This window comes from Curcuma longa, chromosome 8, assembly GCF_044706935.1.
Source record: "Curcuma longa cultivar G26 ecotype Majalengka, Jawa Barat chromosome 8, ITB_CL_G26_1.1, whole genome shotgun sequence".
Taxonomy (NCBI): domain Eukaryota; kingdom Viridiplantae; phylum Streptophyta; class Magnoliopsida; order Zingiberales; family Zingiberaceae; genus Curcuma; species Curcuma longa.
In genome coordinates, this window is record NC_133868.1 from 10584515 (window position 1) to 10603459 (window position 18945).

The 18945-nt window shown below is 35.2% G+C and overlaps 1 protein-coding gene and 1 non-coding gene across 4 annotated transcripts; both read left to right on the plus strand.

The window, feature by feature from the left end:
• The first annotated feature begins 5537 nt into the window (after positions 1–5537).
• On the plus strand, positions 5538–5611 carry TRNAI-AAU (transfer RNA isoleucine (anticodon AAU)). Its single transcript has one exon. It is a non-coding gene; the product is annotated as a tRNA-Ile (tRNA).
• A 5730-nt stretch (positions 5612–11341) lies between these two features.
• On the plus strand, positions 11342–13687 carry LOC141833773 (FCS-Like Zinc finger 8-like). 3 transcript variants are annotated; one of them, XM_074721270.1, is made up of 4 exons: positions 11342–11508; positions 11872–12006; positions 12114–13175; positions 13249–13687. In XM_074721270.1, exons 3-4 carry the CDS (start codon positions 12127–12129, stop codon positions 13403–13405), a joined length of 1206 nt encoding a protein of 401 aa, XP_074577371.1. In that variant the 5' UTR covers positions 11342–11508; positions 11872–12006; positions 12114–12126; the 3' UTR covers positions 13406–13687. The 3 variants fall into 3 exon arrangements, with proteins under 3 accessions (XP_074577371.1, XP_074577369.1, XP_074577370.1); XM_074721269.1 differs by lacking the exon at positions 11342–11508 and adding an exon at positions 11590–11617; XM_074721268.1 differs by lacking the exon at positions 11872–12006 and having other exon boundaries at positions 11343–11508.
• The last annotated feature ends 5258 nt before the right edge of the window (positions 13688–18945 follow it).

Below are 18945 nucleotides of genomic sequence, written 5' to 3' on the forward strand. Positions count from 1 at the left end.
GATCCACTACTATATTAGTTAATTAATTGATCAACCAAGCGCATGTTTTACGCAACGTTTACTTCCAGCGGTCAGCCCTGGTGACTGTAACATCGACTCTCTGTCTCTCTCTCTCTCTCTCTCTCTCTCTCCATATATATGTTGATGCACTTAGCTTACCAATCATCACTTCACGAGTAACAGTTGTTGCATCGATCACTTCCTCGATCTCCTCGTTCACTGAGAGATAGAGATATTAATTAACATGTCTTCCATTAAGGTTTCTGCTCTCATCTTGACCTACGCACTCATGGCACTGCTTCTGCATCCATTGTTGTGTCAAGGAATGACGATGAAGATCTTGTCGCCGATCGCAGAAGGAGCTGCATCGAATGATGGTATATATGTATTGAGGCCTTCTTTAACTGTCGAGTATCATATATTTTCTGTGTGTCATACATGAAAGTTGTGTGTTTGGTGCAGGTAAGACGATAGACCAGGGGTTAGCATATATGCTCATGATGGTTGCACTTCTTCTAACCTACTTTCTCCATTGATCATGGCGTGGATACATGCAAGTATCATTTATTTCATGATCATCTTGATAACTCGAAGGTGTACGTAGAGCAACATGTGTATTTATTTTTTCATGCAGTTAGGAGTCCTAAATTGTACTGTCCTATAAGACAATTAATTAATAAATGAAAGAGTGAGATTAACTAATTAATCTCTATGTTCTTTGAGTTATTCTTAAATTCCTTCTCTCTATTAATAGGAGCACTTTCTCTTTAAATAAAAATGAAGAGCTTATTGTTATTTTGTGTTGATTATCCATAAATTAAAATGATCACAGAGGCTGTGTTAAGGCTTCTTGGGTATTAGAGAGTAGTGCTAGATTTTTCAACTTGGTGAAAAAAATGAAGTTTTGTTAACTAAAATTAAATACTATTTGTCGGATTATCCATTCTAAAGTGAATCAAGGAAGGTGTGAGAAGAGAATATTTCTAGTTTACATTGTTTATCAAGTATAGGGGACTCTAAAGGGAGAGAAGATATGATATTTGGGGATGGAAGAGGAGTGTTAACAATTTAGAGGAGGAATATAACTAAGGAAGCAATTTAACCTTTTCTCTTAATATCTTTTTTCATGCTACAACTTGGCTTATATAGCCATGACAAAAGAAGTTCAAAAATAATTTGGTTCTTCCTACATTAAATACACTATTATATTTTTCTAAACAAATGCATGTACTAGACAATTTAATTCATCATGATAACTTAATTAGTCATTATATAATTTAATCAAACTTGATTTGATGGAGACCAAAGTAATTTGGCTTTGAGTTCTAACAATGCAATTTTGTTTAGACTCCCAAGCATACAATCTAGTTTAGACTTCCAACAATGCCCCCCCCCCCCCCCCCCCCCCCCAAACCAAAGTTGCTCTTTATTCCTAAGTTTGTTGCATTTTTTTTTAAAATAGATCTTCCAAGTGGTTTAGTGAAGATATCAACCTTTTATTCATTGGTTCTGCAATATTCAACATGAACAATTAATCCCTTCATTCACAAACTCCCTTAAGAAATGATACAGAATTCGAATATGCTTTGTTTTCCATGAAGAACTGGATCCTTTGAAATTAAAATTGTTGAGTTGTTGTCACAAAACAAAGTTGTTGGACCTTCTTGAACATGCTTGAGATTCTCCATAATTCCATGCAACCAAAGTAAATGACATCCTACAAAAGAAGCAATAATGTATTCAACTTATGGCTTCTGTAGATTGCTTATCATGCCACAATTTTGAAACTTTTTTATCAATAGCAGCAAAACAAGATATATTTATGGCTTCAAGTTTGAGAGAAATAAGTTATTATAGGTCATATCAATCATATGCAAATCATACTCTTTCTTCGTAAGATGACCAACACTAAGCAAATTAATTTTTAAATCTAGAACAAAATAAACTTCAGACATTTTCTCAATATTTTCAAACTTAGTTTAAAGCAAATCTCACCAATTACTTCAATTTTGTGAGTACTAGCATCACCAATCATCACTTCACCATGATTAATTTAGTTAGAAAATAATTTTTTATTACCTATCATGTGTTTGCTAGCCTACTATCTAGGTACCATATTTCATCAACTTTATTGTCATTGGAAGCAAGCAACAAAATTTCTTCATTCTTACTTTGATGAATAAGGTCACTTTCAGTTTGCTTGTCATCTTCTTGTTTAAACCAACAATCTGAAGCTTTATGTCCAGGCTTGTGACAGTAGTTACACCTGATGTAACTATTTTTCTTATCATCTATTTATTTGTGCCAATAATCTGTAACTTTATGTCTAGGCTTGTGGTAGTGGTTACACTTGATGTAACTATTTTTTTATCATCTATTTGTTTGTGCTAACAATCTGTAGCTTTTGTCTTGACTTTTGACAATAACTACATTCGATATAACCACGTCCTCGGTCTCTTTGATAACCACCATCTCCTCTTCCTCTTTGAAACTTGAAGCTTTGATTTTTATTGTTGTCATTTTGATGGTATTGTTAATTATTTCTTCCTCTTCCTGCGAGATCTTGAATCACTACATCCTCTAAAATTTTTGCCCTTGTCGCGATAGGATGAACCATGACCTCTAATAGAAACTCAAGATTTAATAGCTTGATCAGATTATTATGATCGAGGAAATAATAAATTAATCTTCACTTTATGAGCTTTTAGAATTCTTATTAGATCCTTCAGAATCATGCTCGTTAAATCTCTTGCCTACTCAATAATAGTAACATGACTAAAATATTTTTCAAGAAGAGAATGAAGTTCCTTTTGTACAATCCTAAGATTATCCAAAGTTTCACTATTCAAAGCCATTTGATTCATTATGGAACCAACTTTGACGAAATATTCAGCAACACTATCGTTTTCTTTCATCTCTAATTTTTCAAATTCTGATCTCAAAATTTGAAGTTGAACATTCTTCACTTGTTCATCACCTTTATAAGCTTTTTGTAGAATTTCTCAAGCTTGCTTTAATGCTTTTGCTTTTCGAATTTTCTCATACACAACTTTATCTATTACAAGATTGATTTGATTGAGAGCATGAGCATCTTTATTCTGATTATCCACCAATGCTTTCTTTTCAACATCACTCGAGGCTTTTCATCTTCAAGCTCAGTAAATCGTTTATCGACTATATTTCATAAGTCAAATGCTTTCAATCAAACTTTGAATCTGCTGCTCCAATAATCATAATCTTCTTCATTAAAAGTATGCAAAAATGGAGTAGCAACATTTCTGAATACGATTTTTCTTGAACCTCACCTTTCTAATACCAATTGAAGGGGAAGAAGATATGATATTTGAGAATGGAATAGGAGTGTAACAATTTAGAGGAGGAATATAGCTAACGAAGCAATTTAACTTTTTCTCTCAATATCTTTTTTCATACTAATTATGATAAAGGAAGTCCAAAAATAATTTGGTTCTTCCTACATTAAACATACTATTATATTTTTCTAAACAAAATGCATATACTAGATATATAATTTAATTCATCATGATAACTTAATTAGCCACTACATGATTCAATCAAAACTAAAGCAATTTAATTTTGAGTTCTAATAATACAGATTTAGGTTTCCAAGCATACAATTTAGTTTAGACTTCCAATAGACTCGCAATTAGATGGTCTTTGAGTCTATTTTTGATTTTTATTAATCGGTACATATGAATATTCTATGGATTAATATATATTTACATTTAATATTAAAAAAATGCAAAGAGAGATTCTATTTTAATTTGGATGGTGTAAACTTACACAAATTTAAATAATAAAAAATAAGTGATCTAATAAAAGCTATACCATACAAGTTGAGTTGTCATTGCATTGCCTCTCAATTTTTTAGTGTATAAGAGTATAGAAATGGGGATGAATGAAGGGTGAATGGGGTAATTAACAACACAATCGTTTTTCCTCAATGTAAACGACACCCATCTTTCGCCCTCTAATATGAAATTTCTGACTCCGTCCGTGCAAGAGATTTGAAATTAATATTTTTGAGTTTCTTTGGACTTTTTAAAATTTTATTTGTAAATTTTAATGGCCTTTAAATTGAATTTCTAGAATGATAAAGGGTCCAAATTAAATTTGCTTTGAGATCCGTTGAGCTACTTCAATTAAAGCCAAATTAAGATGAAATAATCCTTTCAAATCATTTTTTTAATTAAAAAAAAGCTTATCGGATTTGGTGGCTAGTCTAACAAAGATTACCCTCTTAAAAACGTTTGAATCCCAAATGCAGAAATCATGTTGAGTGCAATTAAATTAACTAAATCATGGCAAAATTAAGCAATCTACAGAATTTACTTTGCTGGTGAGCTAATACTATTATTTCTATATTTATTTTGATTATAATAGATAGAAATGATAATATAACTTTTTGGACCGATCACTTTTCTTTAGAGGGGATGAATAACTATTCACGATTTTATTCGATCGTTCATTATTCGTTGTGTTTGCGTACAAAGAATTAAGTACATGCTGCGGAAAGATGCAAATAAGAGAATAAAAACACAAGTACAATATTTGAATTTTACGTGATTTAGAACCCCCGGTTCTTACTCCACGTCCTAATTCTAGCGGTACTCCGCTAACTTTCTACTTGTGAGAGATCTTCCGGAGGCAAAGAAATATCTTACCACCTATTGTTAATTTACAAATAAATATAAAACAAAGATAAATTTGATTGTTGTTTAGGGTAAACCCTAAACCCTAAACAATCAAATTTGATTGTTGTTTGTACTTAGCTCTTGAATTGCCTCTTGAGATCTGGAATGCAATATCACTTGTCTCCAAAACCCCCTAAGAATCAACTTCGAAAACTTCCTTAAAATCCTTCTTTTATAGTCATTAGGTCAGCGCTAATTTTCACCTATCAATCGATTGCTCATTATCACCAATCGATTGTTCTATTGAATGATTATGGCACCATGAGAATGTCTCTTTTCAATGAACAATATTATTATTGTTCATCAGTTAATTAATGCCCAAAGAGTCGAGTTCCCAATCAACTAGAAATCTTTTGTTTGCTTCAACAATGTCAACAATCGATTGTTATTATTCATCAATCGATCGATTCCAAATCAGCCAAATATAACAGTCGAATTTTAAACTTTTTGTTTGCTACTACAGTGTCATTAGCCGACTATTAATGTTCGATTGATCTCTATTAGTGGAGTTGATCAGTCAAATTTCAAATTTTCTATTTGTTTTTATAGTATCATCAATCGACTGCATTGTAGTAAATTGCTATAGCAAACATACTATTCATAATCGACTGATACTATTCACACTAGACTGACACACAATGTTGAAAATGCTATTCACATTGAATTCACTCATGCATATCTCTAGAACTTCCTTGTATCTGATTGAAATAGAACTTTTTGTACGATTAGTATTGGTTAATCTCGATTTACTAGTTAGGGTTTTATTCTTGCTTAGTATCCGATTGATTTCAATTGACTTTACTCGTTCAACATTTAGTTAAAAATGGCCTATTAGCTCAGTTGGTTAGAGCGTCGTGCTAATAACGCGAAGGTCATAGGTTCGAGACCTGTATAGGCCAAATTTATTTAATTTTAAATATGTGTTTTTTTAATATATAATTTTTTGATAGGAAAAAAAACTCAATCCAATTTGAAATACAATATATTCAATTTTAAACATCTAATTCAAAATAATATATTCAAATCCAAAAATATATAATTAGTCGACTATTAATGTTTGATTGATCTTTATTAGTGGAGTTGATCAGTTAAGTTTTAAATTTTTTATTTGTTGTTATAGTGTCATCTCTAGAACTTCCTTGTATTAAATAGAACTGTCTTAATCTCGATTTACTAGCTACGGTTTTATTCTTGCTTAGTATCCGATTGATATCCCGATTGATATCAATCGACTTTACTCGCTTAACATCTAATTAACTTTGATCTATCAAGACTTCTTCCCCAACGGACCCGCCCCTTTAATGGTCCCCTTACTAGGAGCCCCCTAATCATTCCTTTGTGAAGGTCCCCACATGACACCACATAGACCTGATCTGATACCGAACCGATGAAATCCATATATATCACCACATGATTTTCATTTTTGGGCTTTATTCAAAAAATCTCATACCAATATAGATATCTCCATCTTATAACCTCATAATCTTTTCCATATATTTTCAATGTGGGACTTTGATTGTATCCCAATATCATGACCCACGACTTACTTAGACTTTGTTTTTGTCAACTTTCTATTGGACTTTCAACAGCTAAGTATTCAATCAACTATGCATGCATATGATCCATTTGAACTTCTCCACTATCAAATATTTGATCAACTTTGATCCACTTGACTCATAGGTTCGAGACCTGTATAGGCCAAATTTATTTAATTTTAAATATGTGTTTTTTTAATATATAATTTTTTGATAGGAAAAAAAACTCAATCCAATTTGAAATACAATATATTCAATTTTAAACATCTAATTCAAAATAATATATTCAAATCCAAAAATATATAATTAGTCGACTATTATCGTTTGATTGATCTTTATTAGTGGAGTTGATCAGTTAAGTTTTAAATTTTTTATTTGTTGTTATAGTGTCATCTCTAGAACTTCCTTGTATTAAATAGAACTGTCTTAATCTCGATTTACTAGCTACGGTTTTATTCTTGCTTAGTATCCGATTGATATCCCGATTGATATCAATCGACTTTACTCGCTTAACATCTAATTAACTTTGATCTATCAAGACTTCTTCCCCAACGGACCCGCCCCTTTAATGGTCCCCTTACTAGGAGCCCCCTAATCATTCCTTTGTGAAGGTCCCCACATGACACCACATAGACCTGATCTGATACCGAACCGATGAAATCCATATATATCACCACATGATTTTCATTTTTGGGCTTTATTCAAAAAATCTCATACCAATATAGATATCTCCATCTTATAACCTCAGAATCTTTTCCATATATTTTCAATGTGGGACTTTGATTGTATCCCAATATCATGACCCACGACTTACTTAGACTTTGTTTTTGTCAACTTTCTATTGGACTTTCAACAGCTAAGTATTCAATCAACTATGCATGCATATGATCCATTTGAACTTCTCCACTATCAAATATTTGATCAACTTTGATCCACTTGACTTTACACTCAAACATCCACATCAATATCAATTTTAATCGATCAGAAGTCGATTGCACTGACAATCTCTTTCTCTAACAAACTCTACTTTTACTTATTGTCTTACTCTCGTCAACAAACATATTAATCAAACATTAAAATTAAACTTAACTTAAGTCAACTTGAACTTGGTCAGCCTAGCCAATCTTGACTCAAGGTTAGAGCCTCCATATGACAAATATATAAATAGTATTATATTAAGATAAATTAGAAAGAAAATTAAGACTTGATTAGCACGGCAATATTATACATTATTAAAGTTATTTAAGCCTACTGCTACACAAACACCAAACGCCTTGTATACGTCAGGTTAATATTTAAATTACGCCGTCTTAATTTAATCAAACTCAATTCCATTCTATAAATATATATATCCGTTCACATAATTAAGCACTAAAGCTAAGCATCTCTTCATAATTGAGCCCAATCAATCTTTAATCATTCAAAGAGCATACATGGCTTCCACTAAGATTTCAGCTCTTGTGCTAACTTATGCACTGATCGCTGTGTTTCTTCATCCATTGATGTGTCTAGAAACGACGACGACGACGACGATGACGACGGGCATAGTAGGAGTCGCAACCAATGATGGTAATTGACTAAGTTCTTTATATTGAAATTATGTCTTTCTTTGTGTGTGTATATATACATGTATATATATACATAATTAATCATTATCCTCTTAATTTTCAGGTAAAACGATAGATCAAGGGATAGCCTACATGCTTATGCTAGTAGCTCTTCTCATTACTTATCTTGTTCGTTGATCATTTAGTCAATTCGATTGATAGACGAACGAGATCATGGAAGAAGAGATCAAGTTCTATATATCGACGAGGATTTTACTAGCCTTGCAAGTATTCATTACTTTGTAATTAGTATATATAGCAATCAGATGTTTGTGTGTAATTATAAGGATCAATCAAATAAAAATATCAGATTAATAACATTTTTTTAGGGTTTCCTTTTTGCAATGAAAATGTCATGTAATCTTTTATTAAATGTATGTAACTATCAATATTCTTTAAAATAATTCATGGTATATTCCTTTTATGCTCTCTTCTATTATATATCTATTATATATAGAGAAATGCTATTATGAGCACCGGCTTCCTACGTGTCCGTGCGCGTCGATCGCCGACCTCCACGCGCTTCCGCCGTCCGTTCATCGTTGTCCGACCACCAACGACCGCCGGACCGGACCCGTTGGAACCGCGACTCGCCAGCGCACATTTCAGCATCGGATTTCGACCAGATTGGGCCGGAATTCCGGTCGAAACAAGGGCAACAGTGCCTGGCGCCACTGTCGGCCGGAATCCGATCGGATTCTGGCCGAATCGCGGCCGGAGTCCGGCCGCGGTCGACGCGCCCGGCGCCGGCGCGTCGACCGTGGCCGGAGTCCGGCCCCGATTCGACCGGAATACGGCCGAATTCCGGCCGAAATCGCCACCAGACACCGGCGACCGATTTCTCGGCCGGAATTCGGCCGGATTCTGGCCGGAATTCGGTCGGATTCCGACCGAATCGGGGCCGGACTCCGGCCACCGCCGGACCGCCTGCGAGTCGCGGTTCCAACGGGCCCGGTCCGGCGGTCGGCGGTGGTCGGACAGCGATGAATGGGCGATGAGAAGCGGCGAAGGTCCGAGGAGAATCACTGTGCAATCGGACGGCTCATGTTTATCGCGATCGGAAGCTGACGGCGGAGATGCAGGCGCTCACAAGCGCGCACAGAATCGGCGCTCATAATAGCAAATCTGATTATATATAATATATATCCATATATAGTTAATATACTCAATTTACATCAGAAAAAAGAGTTCATTTATCAAATAAAAAATATTAAAAAAATCACTTGAATATACTCATTTTCTACTAAGAGTTCATATATCAAATAAAAAAAAGTGAGTCTACATACAAAATTATATTTTAGCATAATACAATTCTAGCAAAAACTAGCTTAGAGTTATTTGAGAGTTTTAACTCAACGATAAAATTATTATATCATAAATAAACTCTTACAATCCAGTGTTAGATAATCTCATAGAATCCATATATATATTTAAAATGGTATGATATTGTCCACTTTGAGTTCATACCCTCATGATTTTATTTTTGGACTCTACTAATTAAACGGCCTCATCCCAATATAAATATTTTCATCTTATAATCCGAGGATCTTTTTCATGTATTTTCAATATGGGACTTTGATTGTAATTCAACAATCTACCCTTCAAACAATAGACCACTGTGAGCTCCCCCTTAACAGTCCTAATGGACCCTTTACCAGGAGCCCCCAATTATAGACTTGTTCTGATGCCACTGTTAGAACAGATGGAATTCACATATATTTCTAAAACGGTATGATATTGTCCATTTTAGATTCATGCTCTCATGATTTTTTTTTGACTCTACCCAAAAGTCTCATATATATCAATATAGATATCTCCATCTTCTAATTTCAGGATCTTTTTTTATATATTTTCAATGTAAAATTTTGATTGTATTTCAACGTGTAGAAAAAATTAGATATATGATTCTTCTCCTCGCAAGTTTTTTTCTTTTTCTTGACAAATTAGCATTATCATGAGCAGTGGAATATAATTATATTGAATGGATTAATTGAATTATAATTAATTAGAAAGCATTGGATTTTGAGCTTAATTTTATTTTCAGTCAAAGCCACTTATTATTTTATTGTGTATTAGCCTCGGAATCATCTCAAAAATAAAATAAAATAAAATAAAAAACAAAAATGGTAGTGTCCAGTAAAGGATCATGTCTTCCACAACAACCAGAGAGAATCGATTAATCAAATCTAGCAGCAATAATTTAGTAAAATTATTTCACAAAAATAAAAAATAAAAACAACCAACATCAGCATCCAGAGAATCAATCCATCAATCAATCAATCAATCAATCAAATCCTGTATCAGTATTCTTTTTTATAAAGTAAATACACATCAAATTAAATTAAACAATCAAGATCAACAACATATTAATTAATCAAGGCTTCTAATTTCTATTCCATTGCTGCTGCCCACTCCCTTGAAATTATAAAATTATGGAACGCACTAAACAAAGCAACAAATCCAAGAAAATTGCATTTGACAAGTTGCCATCTGATGGAATCTTTTGGTATTCTAATCTCAATCTCCATGGTCTGGATCGAGTAATTTATATATATATACTGCATTGAAGGAATAAATTATCAGTAACTTAAAGCTGAATAAATATTGATATATTCCTTGTTCTCTCTTGTTTCTATCTGAAACACGCATCACAGTCGATTTTTCTTTTGTTTTTTTTAAAAAAAGAAGATAATTATTCCTCATGATACTGACACTGAACCCCCTTCTGATTGCGACAGTATAATCAAACCATTGATTGATCACAAACTACGTGTATAATAATCTTCTTGAATACTGGAAATATATAGTCGTCGACAAGTTTTCCTTTTTGATATATATTTTCTTGCTGCAGGATCGTCAATGTCAATGTCAATGTCAATGTTTCCACGAGATAATTTCTAGGACAACTCCCGTTCTCGGCAGCCCTGCAAGCAGTTCGTCCTCTCTCGACCACTCCACCAAATCCAATGGCCATGGCGGATTTAAAGCTCTTCTTGTGAAGCTTTTGGCCCCACAAGCCTCACCTCTGTCGTCTCTCTCACTCTCTCTTTTTTCCTCGCTTATCTCAATGCCTATGAAAGAGCCAGAGCCAGAGCCAGAGCCAAATCACCATCTTTCCTACTTCAGATTCCCTGTGGGTCCACTGCTTGCGCTAGCTCTTCGAATAGATCATCAACTCAATCCAATTACAATCCAGTGAAGTCAGCAACTTTTATGTTCCATAATGTCATCATAATATCACACCAGACGATTTCAATTTTTTTTCTTAGGAGCTAGCTAGCAGTGTTTAGTTTGGGTAATTGTGTTGAGTGCTCTTCGTGTCATGAGCAGCATTAAATTAATGCTGGGCTTTCGTATTTCTTGATCATTATGATTGAGAGCAGTGCAGCAGAAGCCACAGAGCTGCCCTGAATTCGATGCATGCAGCCAAAATAGAGGGGCAGGCAAGAAGGAGGAGGAGGCAAGTGTGTGTGTGTGGCAGTGCTACTATGCGAGCTTTGATACATTTGTCAAACCAGTTTAACTCCACCTGGTAGCTGGTGGCCTTCTTGTGCTTCTCCCCTCAGTCTCCCACTGCATGAATATGGATCTCTCATAGTTCACTTTGAGTGAGGGAGAGAGAAATCAAGAATAGCACCAAAAAGGGCTCAAAAGGTGTGATGTACTCCCTCTCCCTCCCCATTCTGATTCCTGTTTCTTTATTAACCCATGCCATGTTCTAAAGTCTAAACCTTTCCTTCTTTGCATGATTTAAGAACTCAAGGTAGCCTATGCAAATCTCTTCTCCTTTGTGTTTTTTTTTTTTTTTTGCATGTGTGTGTTCATGGATATTGTAAAAATCTTGGTTTCATGCCTCTTTGCAAGATTTAGGAACTCAAGGCAGTTTATGCAAATCTTCTCCTTTGTGATTTTTTGGATGTGTGTATCAGGATCACTCAGCCTTGCATTTTGTAAAGATTTTGATTTGATGCACACTCACTTTTCTGCTGATTTGGTCCCTTCTTTTGCCTTTGTCAGTCCTTTCCTGAGGTAGAACAAGTTAGTGCTTGTCCATATTCTTTATTCTCACATGGATGTCCGTCCCCAGTGCCTTAAACATTTTTTGGTGGTTTTGCATGGCTACAAAAAGTCTTGAGATGATGATGTTGTGTGGTATTCTTTTCTCTTTTTTTCTTTAAGATTTGATTTATTTTGTATATATGGAACCTTGATCATTGTTGCTTTGTCCCTTTACCTGTTTGATCTTTTGCTTCAACCAGGGATTTCGTATATATGATGCTGAAGAAGAGGAGCAGGCCAGTTCTCAAGGATCAAAGCAAAGGGTACCTCATGTCTCACTCCACCTCTGATGGTGTGGTGAAAAAGAGTTCAACTAGCTCCTTTCTCAGTGTTCCTGGCCTGCTTGTGGGATTCACCAGCAAGGGTTCATCAGACTGTGATGCAGTTTGGAGTCCTACTTCTCCCTTGGACAAGGTCTTTTCCAGTAGAGGCAACTCAAACCTTGGCTCTCCTACCCCTGCAAGCTCCAATGGCAGGCCTAAATGTTGGGACAGCAGTAGAGTAGGGCTTGGCCTGGTTGATTCCCTCAAGGATGATGATGAGGCCAAACCTTGTGGGAAGGCCTGGAGGAACAGGAATATTGTCTTTGGTTCACAGATGAAGTTTAACATCTCGATCCCTAAATCATGTCCGGCCGGCCTGAGGACCAACTCTCCGGGAGGAGCTCCGGTATCCTTATCCCATGACTGTGGAATTCCTTCTCAGCAGAATTTTGTTTCTTCCAAGTTTCATTCCAATTCTTCAGGGCTTGGTCTAGAATCCAAAGAGGCTAAGTTGCAACATGAGGAGTTTGTGTTGTTGCAATCCTGTTCTGTTGATACCGGCCGATTGTCTTTGCTCCTTGCGAAGTCGTTTTGCAATAGCTCCAGCAATTTGCACTCTGAGGTTCAATCAGATTCTATGAACTCTGTGTTTGGCTCTACACTAGCTAAAGGGAATGCCAATTTTGAGAAGCTTTTGGGGTCCCTCCCAATCTCTCTTGATTCTTCTCATTGGTTGCTTAGTACCCTCTCCGCGAGCGAGATCGAACAGTCGGAGGACTATACTTGCATTATATCTCATGGACCTAATCCTAAAATGACTCACATTTTCGGAGATTGTATACTCGAAAGCCACAACATTGAATCACCATCTTTGAAGAAAACTGATAGGAAGGAGGAGAAAGGGTGCACTTGGCCTCCAAAGCTCCCCGGGAATTCAGTATCATGCTCTTCTTGCAAGAAGAAATTGGAAGAGGGAAAAGACAATATCTTCATGCATAGGTTAGTCCACAAACATGTCGAATTCATCATCCTCGATTAATTCCCTATGCTGCAAATCTTCTATGCATTGCAGGAACAATAAAGCATTCCACAGCTGTGAATGCTGTGACCAAGAAACACTGATCGGAGAAAAGATGAAGAAGCCCAGCCTATTTTCAGCTGGCTCTCCTGGTTCATCATTCAATGAGGAAACATTGCTCGATGAGATGGCTTTGGCCTCATGGGATTGACCCACCCTTCAGGTTTTGATCATCTGTCTAACAAGAGCTGTCGATGCGATGTGCAATCGATCGATCTTTTTGCAGCCTTGGATGATCGAAATGTATGTACATTCATTTGTTTGCTGATTGTTTGTGTTTGAGAGTCTGGCAGGGAACTGTTCCACCCCTCAGATCAAATTTTATGGATGATGTTGATCAGTGAGGGTGTTATCCACTGCTTTTCCTCCCAGTTTTTTTCTTTTCAGTACTGTCAACTTTTTCTATGAACTACATAAAAATCTTTCAGGCTCACTTTGTTTTGTTTTGTTGTTACAAAGCATTCAATTGCATCAAGTTCGCCTTCACACCAGCCATGGCTGCAATGGCACACCATCACTATCAAAGATCATTCATTCTGTTTCTTCTTCTGATTTACTTACCAGAAAATTGGGTTCATGAAAGAACAATGAGACTGAGTGAATGTGGAAATGGATCCCTACTCCAACACAAATTGCTACAAGTGTTCGATTACTTAATCATTTGAAACTGTTCTTTAGCCCATTCTGAACATAGAGACAACGACAGAATATATATAAATCGTTCAAGATCATAACAAAACGTTGCAATCACAAATTAATTAGCATCGTTTACTTTTTTCTGCTTTTTCTCTGTTAGGAAAATGCGTGTTGATAAAAATTAAGGAGGTTGAGTGTGGGAGTGGATTAATCAGGATAAACATATATATATTCCCAGAAAAACTTTACTAAATAAAAGAGGTTTATATTTTCAGAAAAAGAAACTAGAATCCTCGATCAAAGTTCAAATTCATGTAAAAAGTTCTTGGAAATATTTAAAGATGCCAAACTGTGAAGTTATTAATTTTGACACAGCTTTGTTCTTTCCTAATTATTATAAGTTGGAATATTTTTGTGTAATTAAACTCACAAAGTTGAGATGATCCATGTTCTTTTCCACAATGAATGCACAAAGCTCATGAAAAGGTCACGTACGCTTCAATCAACCCCTAAAGAAGAAGGAAGAAGACGAACTAGTAAGAAAAGAGACAATGGAAAATAGTAATTCTAAAAAATAAACATGGAAGATTTGATTGATAGCGTTGGAGCTTAGAATTCTTAGATCAAAGAGGTCGTTTACGTTTCAATTAACACCAGATAATAAAGAAGATTGAACAGGAAGTACGTAGTTAAACAGAAAAGCAACATAATTAATTATGAGCTCAGGTCAGGCTCGTCATCATGTATATGGCGGAAGGCGGCGGCCTGGTGCTCGATGACGCACTGCGCCATGAGGGCACAGGCCCTGCTTGGGCCCGGGGAGCCGGACGAGGATGCAGGTGGCGGTGTAGTCGGTGTTGGTGAGCGGCACCACGTTTGTCGGAGGTCCAATCAGAGGCGAGGAACGACTCGTACCTTCGCCCAGTTCATGTATTGAAAATTAAATTTATTTTATGACGTTGAAATAATGTAGCAGGTAGAGTTAGTATGTTGATGAAGTGTTGAATAGTGGTGGTCATGTAGTACTAGTGGAGGTAGGAGTTAGTGATTTTATATGGATTATATTATTAGTCTATAAATATGTTATTGTCTATGTATGAAATAGATTGAATTTTAGAATTTAAGTTTTTTTTTTTGTTCTTCCTCTTTCACATAAGTGAAATCTTTCTTTTACAAATCTTTTTATTTTTCAATAAAGTGGTATTAAAGTCAAGTTGAATGAAGGTATATATATATATCTTTTTATTTTTCAATAAAGTGGTATTAAAGTCAAGTTGAATGAAGGTATATATATATATATATATATATATATATATATATATATATATATATATATATATATATATATATATATATATATATATATGATTCCCTTTCGAGTTCCGGTACTCAAAAGTATAGTCGTCAAGTTGGGTTAGGCCTGCTGGGTTGGCCCGCCCCGCCAAGAAATTTAGGCGGGTTGGGTTAAAATTTTATCAACCCATTTTAAGATGGGTTGAGGTGGGTTGGCCCGCGACCCGCGTGGGTTGGTCCGCGGCGGGCTTGGGTTGGCCCGCGGGTTGAGAAATTTATTTATTTATTTTAAATTTTAAAATTAAAGTATAAAACTTAATGAATTAGTGGGTTTCATCTATTTAAAATACAATTTAAGCTTAAAAATTATAATTCAAACTTAAAACTTTCAACTTAATCAATTTAAATTATACTTCAAACTTAAAATTTTTAATATTTTTTTATTTTTTAACAGGCCCGCGGGTTGGCCCATCTAACCCGCAGCCCGCCTTGAGTTGGGTTGGGTTGGAGATTTTCCAACCCGCCAAATTGGTGGGTTAGCCCGCCCCGCCCCGCCATATGATGGGCCCGCTATGGGTTAGCCCGTCCCGCCATGGGTTGACCCGTTTGATAGCTCTACTCAAAAGGAGTCACTACGAGAATTGAAATATCAAAATAAAGGCACTGCTTGGAGCTCATGATGTTTGGAAGGTTGTGGAGAAAAACTACGATGAACCAAACAATGGATTGATACTATTTCGGACTCAAAAGGATAGTTTGAAAGATTTAAGGAAGAGAGACAAGAAAGCTCTTTTCCTCGTTTATCAAGTCTTAAATGATGATGGTTTTGAGAAAATCTCAAGTGCTACTTCGGCCAAGCAAGCATGGGAAAAGCTACAAGTTTCATATGAAAGAGAAGAAAAGGTGAAAAAGGTATGCTTTCAAACATTGAGAAGTCAATTTGATGCTCTTCGTATGAAGGAAAATGAGTTGATATCCGATTATTTTTCTAGAGTCTATCATTTCTAATCAACTCAAAAGAAATGTTGTGAAACTTGAAGAAATAACTATTATTGAGAAAATTTTTCGATCATTAGACTCAAGATTTGATAGTATTATAACAATCATCATTGAAAAGACTAAGGATCTACAAGTTATGATAATAGAGCAACTTTTGAGTTCACTACAAGCTCATGAAGAAAAGAAGAAGATAAATGAAGAGATCACTCAACAATTTCTTAAGACGTCTCTTCATCCAACTAAAAAGGATGAAAGTTTCTCTAATAATAAAAGCCAACGTGGAAGAGGTCGTGGATATGAACAGGATCATGCTAGTGAACAAGGATGGGGTTCCAATAACAACAATGAAAGAAGAGAAAATTCAACAAGAGGACGTAGAAGAGGTCACACAAACTTGAGGTATGATAAATCTCAAGTTAAGTGCTACAATTGTGACAAGTTTGATCATTATGCTAGAGAGTATATATCGCCTAAGAATAAAGTATATGAAAGAGTAAACTATATGAAAGAAAGAAATGAAAACGATGACACCCTATTGCTAGCATACAAAGATAAGGAAAGAGACAAAGATACAATGTGGTATCTCGACATTGGTGCTTGATGAATCAGTTGATGGCAATGTATCATTCGGAGATGAATCGAATATCAACGTAAAAGGCACAGATAACATTCTCATCCGCTTGAAGAATGAAAAATATCAATTTATTTCGAATATTTACTTTGTGCCAAATATGAAGAGCAACAGCTTGAGCTTAGGACAACTCTTGAAAAAAGGATATAATATTCACCTAAAAGATAACATGCTCTTCTTGAAAGATGATATTAGTTGCTTGCTAATGTTCTCATGACAAGAAATAGGATGTTCTTGCTTAAAATTCAAAATGATATTGTCAAGTGTCTAAAAATTTGCTACAAAAATACCACTTGGCTATGACATCTTCGATTTGGGCATCTCAATTTCAAATAACTAGAACTACTCTCAAAGTAGGAGATGGTGAAAGAACTATCTTACATCAAACATCCAGATCAATTATGTAAAGTATGTCTAGTTGGGAAGCATTTCAGAAAAAGTTTTCCAAAACAGTTAAGTTCAAGAGCTCGAAAGACATTTGAACTCAGACACACAGATGTTTGTGGTCTGATAAAGTCAAGTTCACTTGGTAAGAGTAACTATTTCCTTCTCTTCATAGATAATTTTTCTTGAAAAACTTGGGTATATTTCTTGAAGCAAAAAATCGGAGGTCTTCGAGTGTTCAAGAAATTTAAGGCTATTGTGGAAAAGGAGAGCAGTCTCAAGATTAAAGTCGTGCAATTTGATCGAGAAAGAGAATTTATTTCAAAAGAATTTCAAGAATTCTGTGAAGCAAATAAAATACGACAACATCTAACAATTTCAAGATCCCCTCAACAAAATGGAGTGGCGAAAAGAAAGAATAGAACAATCTTTGACATAGCAAGGATCATGCTCAAAAGCAAGAAATTGCCAAAGGAATTTTGGACAGAAGTGGTTGCATGTGCAGTATACTTAGCCAACCGATCATCAACAAGAAGGGTGTGGGACAAGATACCATAAGAAGCATGGAGCAGAAGGAAGCCTGAGATCTCACATCTAAAAGTGTTTGGGAGTATAGTTCATGTTCATTTGTCTGACGAATCAAGAAGCAAGTTAGATAATAAGAGCAAGAAGTTCATCTTTATTAGCTACGACACCAACTCAAAAGGGTATAAGCTATACAATTCAGATACTGCGAAGACAATCATCAGTCTTGATGTCATATTTAATGAAGAAGAAGAATGGAATTGGGAATCTCAAAATGAAAACTACAACTTCATCTCATACTATGAAGAAGAAGATAAGGAGCAACCAAGGATGGAGCAAACAAGAGAGGAGCATATTGCTCCATCAATAACACCAACTTCAAGTATTGAAGGAAATTCATCTGCATCAACTTCAAGTGAAAGAGTACAATGTTTCAGGAGTTTACGAGACATTTATGACGTAACTAAGAATCAAGATAATCTTACTCTATTTTGTCTCTTTGCCGATTGCGAGCCTATGGATTTCTAAAAAGCTATAAAGAGTAAAAAGTGGAAAGATACAATAGATAAAGAAATCAAGATGATTGAGAAGAATGACACATGGGAGATAACTTCACTTCTTGAAGGATACAAAATAATTGGCGTGAAGTGGGTGTACAAAATAAAAAAGAATGTCAAAGAAGAAGTTGAAAGATACAAAGCAAGATTGATGGCAAAAAAGTAAAGTCAAAATGCTGACATTGGCTATAATAAGGTATTTGCTCCTGTTGCTCGATTAGAAACTGTCAAACTAATCATCTCTTTAACAGCACAAAATAAGTGGAGAATACATCAAATGGATGTAAAATCTACTCTCTTAAAATGGAATTCTAGAAAAAGAAATCTATATTCTACAATCATCAGGTTATGAAATCAAAGGACAATAAGACAAAGTTCAAAAATTAAAGAAGACTCTCTACTAGCTAAAGAAAGCGTCAAGGGCATGGAATAGCTGGATAGACAGGTACTTGCAAGAGAAAGGATTTATCAAATGCCCTTATAAGCATACACTTTACATTCAAAATAAAGATAAAGCTATTCTGATCGTCTGCTTATATGTCGATGACTTGATCTTTACTGAAAGTAATCCAAGTATGTTTAAAAAATTCAAAAAACAATGACTAAGGAATTTGAGATGACTAATATTGGGCTCATGACATATTATCTGGGCATCGAAGTGATTCA